Genomic DNA, 13,400 nt, shown 5'->3' on the forward strand with positions numbered 1-13,400 from the left:
GGTATAAGTTCCCTGCCAGACTCATACACTCATAGTTTCTCACAGACCACAGCAAAATGGTGTCAAGTGCATGAAAACCTAATAAAGCTAGCCCATATTGGAGTTGCCACTAGGTACATGGTCTTCCACAGGTTTAATGTCTGAAGCCTTTGGGGTCTTTCTCTACATGGAAATGTTTGGGAAGCCTGGGGTTCTTCATTTTCGCTGGTAATCTCACTTCTCTCTAGATGAGAGTTTAGAATCTTTGGATTCCAAAAGGCTGTAGCACAAATTTTAAGAACAATGTAAAAGGATAAACATACCTGAACAATCACTTTCTCTTAAAAATTATACTCTTTCTTTTTCCTCCCATTATCTGTCTTACCACAGCAGAAAATAATTTACCACCAAGAAGTGGAGGGAAGACCAGAAGGTAAAGTGAATGGTAATTCATCTTGATCAACTCAACTCTAGGAGTTTGTGGGACCCTTTCCAGAAGATTCTCCAGTGTGGCTCCATGACTATCTACCAGCAATACCAAACTGTGGTTATGGAACCTTGGTGGGCCCAGCCATGCATTCCCCTCTTGTTACAGATATCTAAAATGTGAGCCAATGTCTGTCAGTTTTTCTGGTTTTACTGCAGATAATGGCACCCATGGGTGATCTATCTTTCTAGGCTACATGGTATGAAAAGTATGGCCCTCAGAGATTAAAAGACCCAGGTTCAATTCCAGGCTCTGCTACTTACAAGCTTGGAGCAAATTTCGGACACATAGTGAGTTCCCAGCCCATAGTGAGCACCCAAGGAATATTTTCCCTCTTTGAATCATACCTCAGTTTCTCTGTGCACTCCCCGATCCCATGTCCTGACCTGCCTGAAGATAATCAGGTTTTTCTTTTCTCCTTTTCTCACACTCATCTTATATTCCTTTCTCTAGCTTCTCAAATCCAAATCTCATGTGGGACTCATAGCATCTGATTGGAGCCCGGCTGTCCCTTGGCCATTCTGGGCAGACACAGGCCCTCCACTCTTGCCTCAGTGTCCTCCCATTCCTCTCTTCCCACTCCTGGCCCATACCCCTATTGTCAGAGTCTGTTCAGAAACGGCCAGGAGAACAAGGGCGCAGCTCCCCAGCATGGCATAGCTTTGGGGAATCAAGGCCTGTATATTCTTACTATTATAATAAAGCCCAAGTCTCAGGGGAAGGTTGAAGGAGGGCTCCAGCAGGGGCCACACAAACATTGAGTCATTGAACACAATTTCTTCAAGTCTTAGAATGCACTTGAAAAGAGGAAAACTTAGATTGTGATCATAAGCAACTCATTAGGCCCTCGGGAGGTGTGAGTTCCACGTGCCCCACTACGTTCCCTGCACTTGTGACTCCAGTCCTTTGTCTGCAGCCTAAGAAGGAAAGGACAGACACCTCACAGGGCTGTTTGGCTCACATTGCTTATAAAATGGCCATAGAGCCCATGAATGCTTCATGCTAATACTAACAATAATACTCTGCCTGAGGATATCTTTGCTTTGCGCTCTTCTTTAGGAACAGATTTATTGTTTTGACCAAAGTGTTATTCATTTATTTATAGCTTCCATAAAGCTAGTCAGACTCTGGTAATGAATAACTGCTTGCGAATAGAAACAGTGAAGAGCATTGTAAGAGGCCACCTTCTAATGCATTTGGATTCTGATGATTTTTCAGCCACACATTCATGCTTGGAATTTCCTCAGCATTCCTTACCTGGCAGAACATTCTGTGAGCGAATGTTGGTGGAGTGCTTTGCTTCCCTCAGACAGAGCTTGACAGCTTAGGGTTTCTTCAGTTCCTCTCTGAGTAGATGTTTGGACCCGGCAAGCACAAAGGATGGGCAGCAAATGGCAGCAGTCAGGAAGCATAACTAGGAAAGTAATGAATGGTGTTTGTTTACAATTTTATATTCAAAGACAGATACTGAAATGAGAGGTTGGGTCATGAGACTGGCTATTAGCAGATGAAAGTGCCTTTTCTACTTCTTTGCGTCTCACACCAGAGAGCAAGCTCCCAGTTTAGAGATCTGCAACTGACCCAAAGGAGGAAAGGTTCTTTAATGTGATGGATGACAGAATTAGGATGCCTAAAGATCTCGACAATTTGGGAAATGTGCCCAAAGTAACAAGATGAAACTTAATGAAATAAGGTTTCAGCTCTATCCAAAAGTTCACAACAAACAGCTTCCCTGATTACAAAGTCAGAGACCTAGAAATCAGAGGGAAATGCAGATGCAGTAGTGAGTCAACACGTGCCGTGATTCCTAATGTGGCCATGGGTCCCATCAATAGAAACAGTGTCCAGAAAGTAGGAGGCGACTCTATTCTGGTCAGAAGACAGTGAAGAAAGAAAAGGTGGCCAGGACACGTCAGACTCTTGGAGCCAGATAATCTGAGCAATGACTGGAGCGACTGGGGATATGAGCTTGAAACACAGAAGACGGGGTGGGGATGATCCCAGAACAGCACAATAGCAGTCTTCACTCTCCAAAGAGGGACTGGACCTTCTCTTCAGAATTACACGGGGCACCCCTAGGACTGGTAACTCAAGTGAGAGGGGGGTGAATTTGGTTTCGTATTAGGATGAATTTTACAATCGTTAGAGCCAATTAGAAATGAATTGCATTGATTTGCACATTTGGTGTACTTGTCTTTGGTCCTGTTGAAGCAAATCTGTGAGTCAGTTCCCTCCACTGAGGAGCTGAAATAGACTCCCAGTTAGTTCCCTGACAGTCCCGCAAGGATGTTGAGGCAGATATAGCTATACATCTATCTATCTATCTATCTATCTATCTATCTATCTATCTATCTATCTATCTATCTATCTATCTCCATTTAAATCAATGCTGTTCAAAAGGGTCCACACTTGTAAAATGCAAGGTATTCATTTCACGGCTATTTCATTGTTGTGCCAGCAAAAGGCCTGAGGGACAGATAGTCTTCTTTCGAATTTACTGATGAAAAACAGATGCCCTGAGAAACTGGCAGTTGTCCACCTCTCATGACATTCATCCCAATGGGCCCAACGCTGGGGTCACCATGTGTGGACGTTGGTGTATTGTTGGTGCGGTGGGTGCTGGCCAAATAGCTACGCATTTATACTAGACATGAACACCTTTTTCTTCCCACAAAGAAATTGAGTTGAAATGGCAGTTCTCTGAGACCCCTTAGAACATGGGGAGAAAAGCTTCTAAAAATACCCCCTGCAAATGTATCTCACATGTAAGGACAAGAGAACAGAGAGAAGCAAACAGCTGAGGTGGGCATTTGTGTTCCGCCCCCAAACATGTCCTGCCTCTCTCTGGATTTCATCCCCTATCTAAAAATATTCCAATACTGAATTTTATGTCTAATTATGAGAATGCAAGGAACAAATTTATTTTACCTTTGTATTGATGTGTAATATACAAGGTCGATCAATTAAGTTCATGAACTCATCCTAGAAAAAGTGCTACACACCTCATTGCTGAATATCACTACAGTCACCTTCAAAGCACTCCGCTTAGAAAGCTATGCGCCAACACCCGCGCCTAGTGCACCCTTCAAAGCAATTTTGCAACTCTTTTTCTGGAATGGCCATCAGAGCTGTCGTTGTATTCCCCTTTATGTCCTAAATGTCATCACAATGTCTTCCTTTCAATATTTCCCTTATCTTTGGGTAAAGAAAGACGTCATTGGGGCCAGATCAGGTGAGTAGGGAGGATGTTCCAATACAGTTATTTGTTTACTGGCTAAAAACTCCCTCACAGACAGTGCCGTGTGAGCTGGTGCATTGTCATGATGCAAGAGCCATGAAATGTTGGTGAAAAGTTCAGGTCATTTTCATCTAACTTTTTCGTGCAGCCTTTTCAGCACTTCCAAATAGTAAACCTGGTTAACTGTTTGTCCAGTTGGTACAAATTCATAATGAATAATCCCTCTGATATCAAAAAAGGTTAGCAACATCACTGCACCAAGTTCACGAACTTAATTGTCACACCTCGTACATACAGTCAAATGCGTATTTACTCATAATTCCCCCCCTTGCCCACCATCAGGCTCCCTTCTTAGTCAGATCCCCCATCTCCTCCAGAGTTAGCCACTATTCTGACTTCCAGCCCTTTCAATTTGTTTTGCCTGAAGTACATAATATTTGATGCAAATTTGTTTTACAAATATGAATGATCTGTGACAACAGATGAGGTAAGCTTGCTTTTCTTTCATAAGCCCTTTTTGACGTTTCTTGTACACAGCACAATGGGAAGTTTGTTTAAGTAGGCAGGGTACACCCAACACACTGGATTAAAACTATGGAAAAAATCCCTAGACGTCCTAAGGCTCATTAATTTGAACAGAGGACTCCTTCCTTCCCCTTTCCCCCAACCCCATACCTTTCCCCTGGTCGGACTGCTGCTCTTTAAAAAAGGTGGGAAGAAACAATGGAAGGATGGTTGTAAAGCAATGTGTTCTTGGGAAAAATAAAGCGATTTGCAGAAGGGCTGAAGCCAAGGGGTGTGAAGGGAAAATGCAGAGCGTGAGTTGGGGCCTGCAGGTGGAGGTGGGCTCTCTAGCCGGGTCTTGGAGGAACCCAAGGGTAGACGGGATGGAGGATGGTGAGGATAGAAGGGCTCTATTCTGGAGCACCCGCCTGCCTGTCAAGCACTCTCGTGCTCCACGAGTTGTTTCGTTACCTCAAACTAAGTGGTTAGAATAATTTCCTTCAAAAGTCTTTGTTTCCTCCCCTAGGGTGATGAGCCACAGTTATCAAAACCTTCCCAAGATCAGTCATCAGAGGCCACAGTCCAAAACCACGGCGGGGAAACCAGGGGAAGCCAAACACCTCCACAAGGAGCATCCCAAACAGGTCAGACAGCTTTGCTTCACGTGGGTAAAATCGCAAGTGGCTGAGAAACAGCCCCAAGAAAACAGTCACATTTACTTATTTTATTTTTGAGGACCTATGTTTTTTAAATTGCTGTGCGATTTTGTTAAACTATAGATTTTCTTCCAGTTCACTGGATTAAAAAACACAGGCAAATCCTTAGTCTCGCTAACATTTCTTAATTGGAGCAGCAGGGCTCCTTCCTCCCGCAGCCTTTCCCCTGATCTGAGCGCTGGGCTACGGGCATCGACAGGTGAGCCCTAGGCCCAGTCAGAGCAGGAGGCCCTGGTTGCTGCAGAGTCAATCCTCCCGTTTGAGGCAACTACAGGCAGCAGGTCTTCCTGTCCTGAAGCACATCCCTGGGTTCCTAAATGAAGGCCCGGGATAGTGTCAGGTGTGGCTGGGCCTCAGTCTCCCGTGGGGTTTCTCCAAAGTGCGTGCAGTCCGTCCCCTCCCCAGACCTCCACACTGGACTTTCTGGGGGAGGAGATGGGCAGCAGAAGAGAGAGTCCAGGAGGCAGGTGCAACCGACAGCTCCTGACTCAGGAGATCTGTGCGTCACACCTCCTGGTTTAGGATAAAACATACCAGGCTTCACAGAAAAGAGAATCAAGAGAAAGTGTGGAAAAGAATGGAAAGAATTAACATGAAAGATGTCTGGCGGGATAGAAAAAAAAATCAGGAAACTCAGTTGGTCAAAAGGCATCTCTCACCGTCAAGGAGGTTGGATGGTCTGGCCATTGCAGTCTGACCCGGGTGGAAGGGAGGTGTTGATGCAGCAGGATAAATCCCACAGCAGCTGCTTGACTCTGCTGCCTTTCCAAATTCAGCCACCCTGGCGCCAAACACCTCTGGTCACAAGAGGAAAGGCAAGCCAGGGAGACCGGATGGGTTGAGGCACAACTATTTCCTCCACTGGAAAAGCTGCTTCAAGCCCATGGCTTCCAGGGCCAGCCCCTTCCACATGGCACAGGCAGTGGTTAATTCTTCTTGTTGGAACTGCATAGAAGTGGCCGGATTACACTTGGGGTTTCCCATTTACAGAACTGACCTCCAGCCTTTGATGTGGGATGATGGAATAGACAGTTGCAACCAGCATCTCTTAAGTCGCTTTCCACAGCTGACTCCTCGGCTTCCTCTTTTTCCAGGAGGTCGTCGATAACACCAGCCTGGACAGCGCTGACTATGGCTTAAGCATCTCAGGAATCAACAAAGGCAGCAGAGAAGAAAGTGTCCGTCCACATAGAGTAGGTGGAACTCATGAACCTAATCCTGAAAGGGGAAAATCCTTTCTCTTTTTAAAAACGAAAATGGAAAAATGTTATTTTTGTCAAACAGGGGAAGTTCCCACTGGCGATCAAAGGCTGGCTGTGAGGTGAAGAGCTGCTTGAATACGGATTAGGACCCTGGCGCTCTGTTCTGAATCTTCTTTCTGTATGAATGGCCTTGCTGCTGCCCCATCTCTAAGGAGCTCTTTCCTCATTTGTAAATTGAGGGGTTTGGAGGAGATGGCTCCTAATGTTCTTTTCCTTAAACATCTGTGATTCAAATGATAGGCATGACTGTTCTGCATTATTTAAGGAGTTGTGGCCTCATACTTATTCTTTCCCCCCTCTTAGTGGTCGTTGATTAGTGGTGTCACCCTTCTCCTTGGAATTATGGCTCCAGCTTGAACGTAATTTCCTGTAAAGCATGAAACCTCAGTTGATAGAGAGTTGATCTTGTCCTTGGTAGATATTTCTACCCCTTTCATAATGAACCTCATGCCCTGATTCGTAAATAAGTTTCTTAAACAGAAAAGACCCGGATTGGGTGGATATGGGTAAAAAAGAGAGTTAAACCCTTCCTTGGACATGAAAACCAGCATCAACACCAACATGTTTCTCTTGAAACGTCAGGGTTATATTTCTGTAAAAGTCGTCTTTCTTTGATCAAGTTCTCAAACTCCAGAACTGCTGCCTGTCCTCCAGCCAGCTCTTCTCAGCCAGACAGAACTCTGGATTGTGTGTGTTTGGAAGGGAAGCTAGAAACATCTCCTTGGAAATCAAGGGAGCTGTCTCATTGTCCTGAACTGGCTCGTTTTGAGGGCCTCCATTATATGAAAAATTGCGGGAGATGATACCATTCAAATCAGTGCCTCCCTTGGAGAAATATTTCCCTGTTCATCTTCCCTGCTTTCGTCATGGTTTCAGTCACTTTTGTGCCTGAAATTCTGTGGCATTAGTTTCTCTCATGAACATGAATGTCTCAAGTTCATATGAATGGATGTTTCTGATCAGGTCACAAGGAAGGGACTATTTAACCCAGCACCCAATCTTTGAAAGAGTCTGGTTATAAATTCTTTTTCTAGCAGAAATGTCCTCAGGGTAAAACGTAGATGGTTTTCTCCCTAGCCTTTAAAAGGTTCCTAAATTGAACGAGGGTGTATGGCCAGGGGCTGATCTCCAAAATGTGTCTTCAGGATCCCCACCTTCAGGATCCCCAAGCCCCACGGGCAAGTTGTTTAATCTCTCCAAGCCTCTTTTGTCTCATCTATAAACCGGAAATAATCAAGGCAGTCTTTGTGACATCGAGTCCACTGTCTTCCCTTAATGCTGGCATTTTAAAATAAACCTGCTTTTCTTTCCACCAAAATAATTAATTAATTAATTAATTTAAAAATGGAAGTAATCATAGGGCTGCTTTAATGGAGGGTCTTAGTATTGTACCAGCACATAATAAACACTCACTAATGCTGGCTACAGTTATTGTTATTTTTTTGCATGCATCCTTATCTTTCCCTTCTGTTTATTGGGGAGGCAAGGTGGCATTGGAAGGACGATGGGGGAAAGCTATCTAGGTGTGAATCCTGGCCTGACATCACTTGTGGGCTGTGTGGACCTGGACCGATCACATAACTCCTCTGGCTTTACTTCTACATCTGTGAAGCCAGGACACCACTCCTGACTAGCGGAAGGGGCATAAGAATTGGAAAGAATCCTTACAAGCTACCTTGCACACCTGTTTCATGCCAGGCACTCTACTGAGTGGTGAAAATCCACGAGAGTCAGTGAATAGGGACTACCATTCCTCCTGTGGCAATGAGTTCTTCCTGCGTGTGGAATGTGTCAAGGGGAAGAGACAATACAGCTGAACTAGACAGGTAACGAAGCAGATGGTATGTGTCAGTTCTTGAAAAATGCTTGTGAATTTTTATTTGAACCGACTTCACGCTGAAGAATTTGACAACTTCTTTCTGGAGCGCCTCAACTTGAGGAAATGACCTTATTCATTATTAGTGCAGGTTCTTTTTAAAGCTTCCCTTTATGTTTGCTCTACACACCAAGGTACATAAATGTGTCTTGGTTTAATGAAGCTGAGCTCTGAAGGAGAGCCTTCCCTCACGTTTTCATGGTGTAAATAACTATTACTCCCTTCCAGGGCCCAATCATCGACTTCCGAGGGCTGCTTACAGATGCTATCAAAGGAGCCACCAGCGAACTTGGCTTGAACAGCTTCGACTGTAACCCAGACCCCTCAGTAAGTGGCTAAGATGTGACATTCATCTTGCGAACTGCCAAAGTCCAGAGGAATTTTAGAAACGTAATTTTGAGTCCAGGGAAAGCTTGAGATGAGGTCGAAGGTCATAGCCACTGCTATGGTTTATGTCACCGAGATCTGTGCCCTGTTTTTCTTCCTAAGTTACGAAGCAATATTATATAACGTGAGGCTTTCTGTTCCCATCATCAGGAACGACTGCTGAAACCTTTGAGTGCACTTATTGGCATGAACAGTGAGATGCGAGAACTGGCAGCCGTGGTGAGCCGGGTAAGATCTGATGTTGAATTCACAAATTTACGGAGGCGGATTGGGGCTGCTGAAGCATTGCGGGCTGCTTCTTTTATTAATAACAATAAATGTGATCATTTATTTATAACGGGCCCCCACTTGCAAAGGCACTCATATTGTGTAGAGGCATAATAATGCATGATAAATAAATTATAGAATCATAACATTACAATATAAAAAGCCCACCATCTCACTATAGAGGCCAAGAGAACCAAAAGAGAAAAAGACTTAGAAAGAAAAGGACAGGTGAAAGGTTTTAGAGCAGAGCCAAGAGTTAAGGAAAGAAAGCCTCTTAGAGAAGGAAAGAGCACGTCTGCCTCTTGTTTAAATAGTCAAAGCATAGCAATAGAGATGTGGGGAGTCTGATGATTTCATAAGTGGAAATTTCCATGCAAAACAAGATGAGCAGGAAAACGCTTCCCATCCAGACTACTGATTTTTAAAGATTGCCCCCTAGAATCTAAAGGCAGGGGAGTCTTTTGGCTAACGACATAGGCTCTGGAATCCTTTGACCTGGATTTGATGCTTACATCCTCCTCTTTGTAGCTGTGTGACTTTGGGCAAGCTCCTTGGGAATAGGAGAGATGCCTGAGTATAGGAGACTTTTCCAATTTCCAGGGATCTCTTATTTCCTGAAGGACTGAAACTGAGGCAGACTCAGGCAGATATTTAAAATGATGCAAAAAAAAAGTGCTCACTTCGGCAGCACATATACTAAAACGGGAACGATACAGAGATTAGCATGGCCCCTGTGCAAGGAGGACATGCAAATTCGTGAGGCAAGTGTTCCACAATAAAAAAAAGATGCCAAAAAAATGCGCAGTGACTGAGGTAGCTCAGGGTTCCCCAGCTGTCTCTGTTCAGTGCAGTAGTTGTTCACTGCATGTCTATTATGTGTCAGGTGGGTTCTGGGGGCAGGAAACACTAAGGTGAACGAATCGACCCAGCCATTGCCCACGAGGGTCTCATCCCACAGATGAGGTGCACTTTGAGAGCAGGAAAGAGAGGTGTTTTGTGTCACAGAGTGGGGAAAGTGCTAGGGAAGAAGATACATAGGAAATAGATACATGAAAAAGAGTAGAAGACTGAGACTGGGGGGCATTGTGGGCTAAGGTACATATCTGTGAAATTGTATCGCTTGTGCAGTGTTTCTAGTCAGCCATGTAGAACGCAAGGAGTGCTAGAAAACAGAGTGAGAAAGGGAGGCCAGCGTGAGGGTGCTGTGAACAGGATCCAGGGCAGGGAACCTGTCTGTAAGAGGTGGGGAATCTTTCACCGGTGTCCATCGAGAATGGGATAATCAAATGTGCTTTTATTTCTTTATTTAAAAATTTTTTTTTCAAATGTACTTTTAGATAGTTTGTTTTAATGACACCATAGTGGATGGCTATCAAAGAAATGGAGGTAGGGAGACCCGCTGTGAAGTGATTGCCAGTGAGAGGATGATGGATTGAGCCAGGCTATGGTAACTGGGATGTGAAAGAGAGCAGAGAAAACTACTTATGACCACAGAAAGCTATAGTCTCATTACTGTTTTTGCAAGAGAATAACATGATTAGTGATGACAGAGTTGTCGAGTGGAAGTGGCCTGGAATGGTTCCATCCGGAATCCTTTCTGCAGTACCATGGAAGGTAGTCATCCGGCCTCTGCTTGAATGCTTACAGTGACGGGGAGCTCACCACCTCATGAGGCAGCCTTATTGAGTGCTGACTGAAGTCTTTTGACTGCTATCAAGAGAAACTTCCTATTGGGAAATTAGACACTACCATGTGGAACTCAATGTCAGCTTTAGAAGAGGGCAAGAAATACTGCTATTATCTGTGGATGTTCTGAATTCCAAGGTAGATGAACACCCACTGTGTGTGAAGCATTTCCAAAGAAAGGGGGGTAATAAGTACATGAATGGCTGGTGGGCATGCAGATCCAGGCTTTAAAGAGATGGTGGGTTCTCCCAAGATCTTGGCAGGCTGAGTCCTTTCTCTGTCATCCCATCCAGGACTGGATCAATGCATATTAGGCACGACCAAAATCACTGGTGTACATAGTGTCTCTTGTAAAAGTCGTCACCTGTGGTGAAGTGAACTGGAAGGATGAAGGACAGGAGTGGGAGCATAACATTTCCCCAGCGCTGTTAAAATATATTTTTATATTTTTGAACTCATGCATGCATTACTTATTTAAAAATTAAATAACTATAAAAATAGACTCCAGATTGTTCTGTAGTCATCAGAATGATTTTGCAAAAGAGGTGGGGTTTTTGTTTCATTTGTTGATGTAACACTCTAGATATTCTAGATATTCAGTTGGCCCAAAACAGCTCCTACTGAGAAAAGCCCCTGAGTGACTGTTCTGAGGCGTCTGGTGAAATTGAAGTTTGGAAACTGTAAATGAGTTATCAGCAAAAGCTATCTTAATTGATTGGCCTAGACGGTTGCTACAGGGCTCTACTATGAGAGGGGAAAACTCACTTTTGCTTGGTTGTTGGCTTCCTTGAATTTTGTAGAAGCAATTGCTCTTGATGGAAGTAGGGAGCGATCACTAGGGAAAAAGAGAAATTGGTTTTAGAGGAGCATTATCTCTTTTATGTAACAAATTAAGAAAGTGTTTGTGAGATCAAGGAGCAAGACAGAGGCCGGCCAGGCACCGACTACGAAGTATGTTTCACAGTAAAAGCTAATGTAATTTGAAGGCATATGCTGTAGCTTCTTTAATTACGGTTGTAAATCAGCCTGGTTTGCTATTGACTGAAGACAGGTATAGTCCATCGTCAGGATCTTCTCCCCCCCCCCCTAAAAATATCATGTTATATTATCAATATCTTCTTCAGGGAGAATCACTGACTATTCTAACGACATTCCTTTGGTGAACCAACCCGAAATTACAACGTGCATATATACATATATCTAACATGAAAAATTTTTATCACCAGCACTTTATGTCCTAGTGTAAGTCAAGTATTCTGCAGCTTCTGTGTTTATTACAGCTGTGGAGGAAAACATTAGTTTTAACAAAATGATCAAATGTGCATTGCAGGACATTTATCTCCATAATCCAAACATAAAGTGGAATGACATTATTGGACTCGATACAGCCAAGCAGTTAGTCAAAGAAGCTGTTGTGTATCCTATAAGGGTAAGGATGGGAAGCCTCATGGGGGTTATTTCTGTTCATTATCCATTGGACAAGCTGTATGTCATACGCCGGTGCATCAGGGAGAGAAGCCCAGGAAAATTTTCTGCCCACAAGTTAACTTTTTGCCCGTGTTGCAATACTTCCTCAGTACTGGAGTACGTACCAAGGCCCAGTCCATTCTAGGCAGTTTGAAATCATGTTACAGGTAGGTTCAAGGCAGGTGTCTGCTCTCAGTGGTAATTTAAGATCAAAGACTCTGTAGGATATATGATTTGTCAGTTCCTATAGATTGATGCAAATTAGCCTGTCTCTGTAAAAATATAGTCTCAATAGCTCCTGTAGGAGATGGCCACTCACTTCGTTTTCATATATACCATCCCCCCAAAAAAACATCCATCATCTAGGGCTTTGCTTTTGGCTGGTTGTAAAGACTAGACAGCCCCTTCCAGGGCACTGGCTAGTAAGGCCAGCATGTTGCACTCATCGCTGACTCCTGACAAGTCTTTGTGCAAAGTGGCTCCCTAAACTGGAAGAAAAACAGAAAAATAAGACTCTCTCCGTGGTCGGTTTACAAATGTGGTGATGAGAAGGTCAGTGTATCACATAGCTTTTGCTGTATAACAGAACACCCCACAAATGTAGTGGCTTTGAAACAACCAAGATTTATTTGTTGGCAATTCCGTGGGCAGGCAGTTAGGGTTGGGCTCGGCGGGGCCGGCTCATCTCTTTTTTTATATGATATTGGCCGGCCTCATTCACACGTCTGGGGCATCAGCCAGGGTCGCTGTAAAAGATGGAGAGGCTGGGAAAGTTGGGAGAAGCAGGACAGCTGAGGCCTCTCTCCACGTGCCCCTCATCCTCCAGCAGGTAAGCCCAGTCTCGTTCACATAGGGGTAGAGAGTTCCCAGACAGAAGCAAGAAAGGGCAGGTCCCCATCTGTGAGCATCTCCCACATCTTTCCTTAGATTCCTCATATTTGCTAGTCTGATATTTTCAAGCCTTTTCTTCTATTTGCTAATGTCCCATTGGCCAAAATCACAAGGCCAAGTTCAGATTCAAGTGGTGGAGAAATACACTCTGCCTCGTGGTGGAAGGAGCTGCAAATAATTTGTGGTCGTTTTCTGTAATCTCCTGAAGTCAGGATAACAAATTTATTTTTATTGAATAACCTATTTAATTTTACCACCGAGCCCAGGCAGCCCCTGATTTTTGGATGCTTGTATTCTAATGAGACAAAATGAATAACTTTAGATTTTGTTTTCCCCTTATTGTTTCCTGTGTTCAGACATGGGAATAAGAAATATATTAATTGTGTACTCAGAATGAGTAGAAGTTTACTCACCATTTCTTCTGAGTGGCTCGATAGTCTAAGACGTCTGGAAAGGATAGAACATCTCACGGCAACTCTCTGGATGTGTTATCTCCATGGTCGTATAAGCTCTATATGGGGTGACATAGAAGTTTTGTCATTAGCGTCAGCGAGAAACTAATAGCTAGATACAGTTTTATCTTCCCTCTGGCTGTTCTCTACCAATCCCACCCACCCTCCAGACTGCTTGAGTTTGAACT

At 43.9% G+C, this 13,400-nt stretch overlaps 1 protein-coding gene, 1 long non-coding RNA gene and 1 other non-coding gene across 4 annotated transcripts in view; 2 read left to right on the top strand and 1 right to left on the bottom strand.

Annotated features, from left to right (window-relative positions):
- Positions 1-13,400, top strand: part of KATNAL2 (katanin catalytic subunit A1 like 2) — a 65,489-nt gene that overhangs the window by 31,753 nt on the left and 20,336 nt on the right. The window contains exons 4-9 of one of the 2 annotated variants that reach the window (XM_019739666.3): positions 370-412; positions 4,735-4,852; positions 6,019-6,117; positions 8,291-8,389; positions 8,600-8,677; positions 11,733-11,831. In XM_019739666.3, coding sequence (XP_019595225.3) covers positions 370-412; positions 4,735-4,852; positions 6,019-6,117; positions 8,291-8,389; positions 8,600-8,677; positions 11,733-11,831 — 536 coding nt within the window. The remainder of the gene's footprint in view (positions 1-369; positions 413-4,734; positions 4,853-6,018; positions 6,118-8,290; positions 8,390-8,599; positions 8,678-11,732; positions 11,832-13,400) is intronic. The other variant, XM_074340020.2, reaches the window with a different exon arrangement.
- LOC141573145 (uncharacterized) lies at positions 370-13,373 on the bottom strand. Its single transcript, XR_012498755.2, has 3 exons — positions 13,174-13,373; positions 11,168-11,237; positions 370-1,880 (listed from the first exon to the last, which is right to left on the bottom strand). It is a non-coding gene; the product is annotated as an uncharacterized LOC141573145 (long non-coding RNA).
- On the top strand, positions 9,389-9,496 carry LOC141567066 (U6 spliceosomal RNA). Its single transcript, XR_012489462.1, has one exon. It is a non-coding gene; the product is annotated as a U6 spliceosomal RNA (small nuclear RNA).

This window comes from Rhinolophus sinicus, chromosome 4 (genome assembly GCF_057876585.1).
Source record: "Rhinolophus sinicus isolate RSI-liver-muscle chromosome 4, RSI-T2T, whole genome shotgun sequence".
Classification (NCBI taxonomy): Eukaryota; Metazoa; Chordata; class Mammalia; order Chiroptera; family Rhinolophidae; genus Rhinolophus; species Rhinolophus sinicus.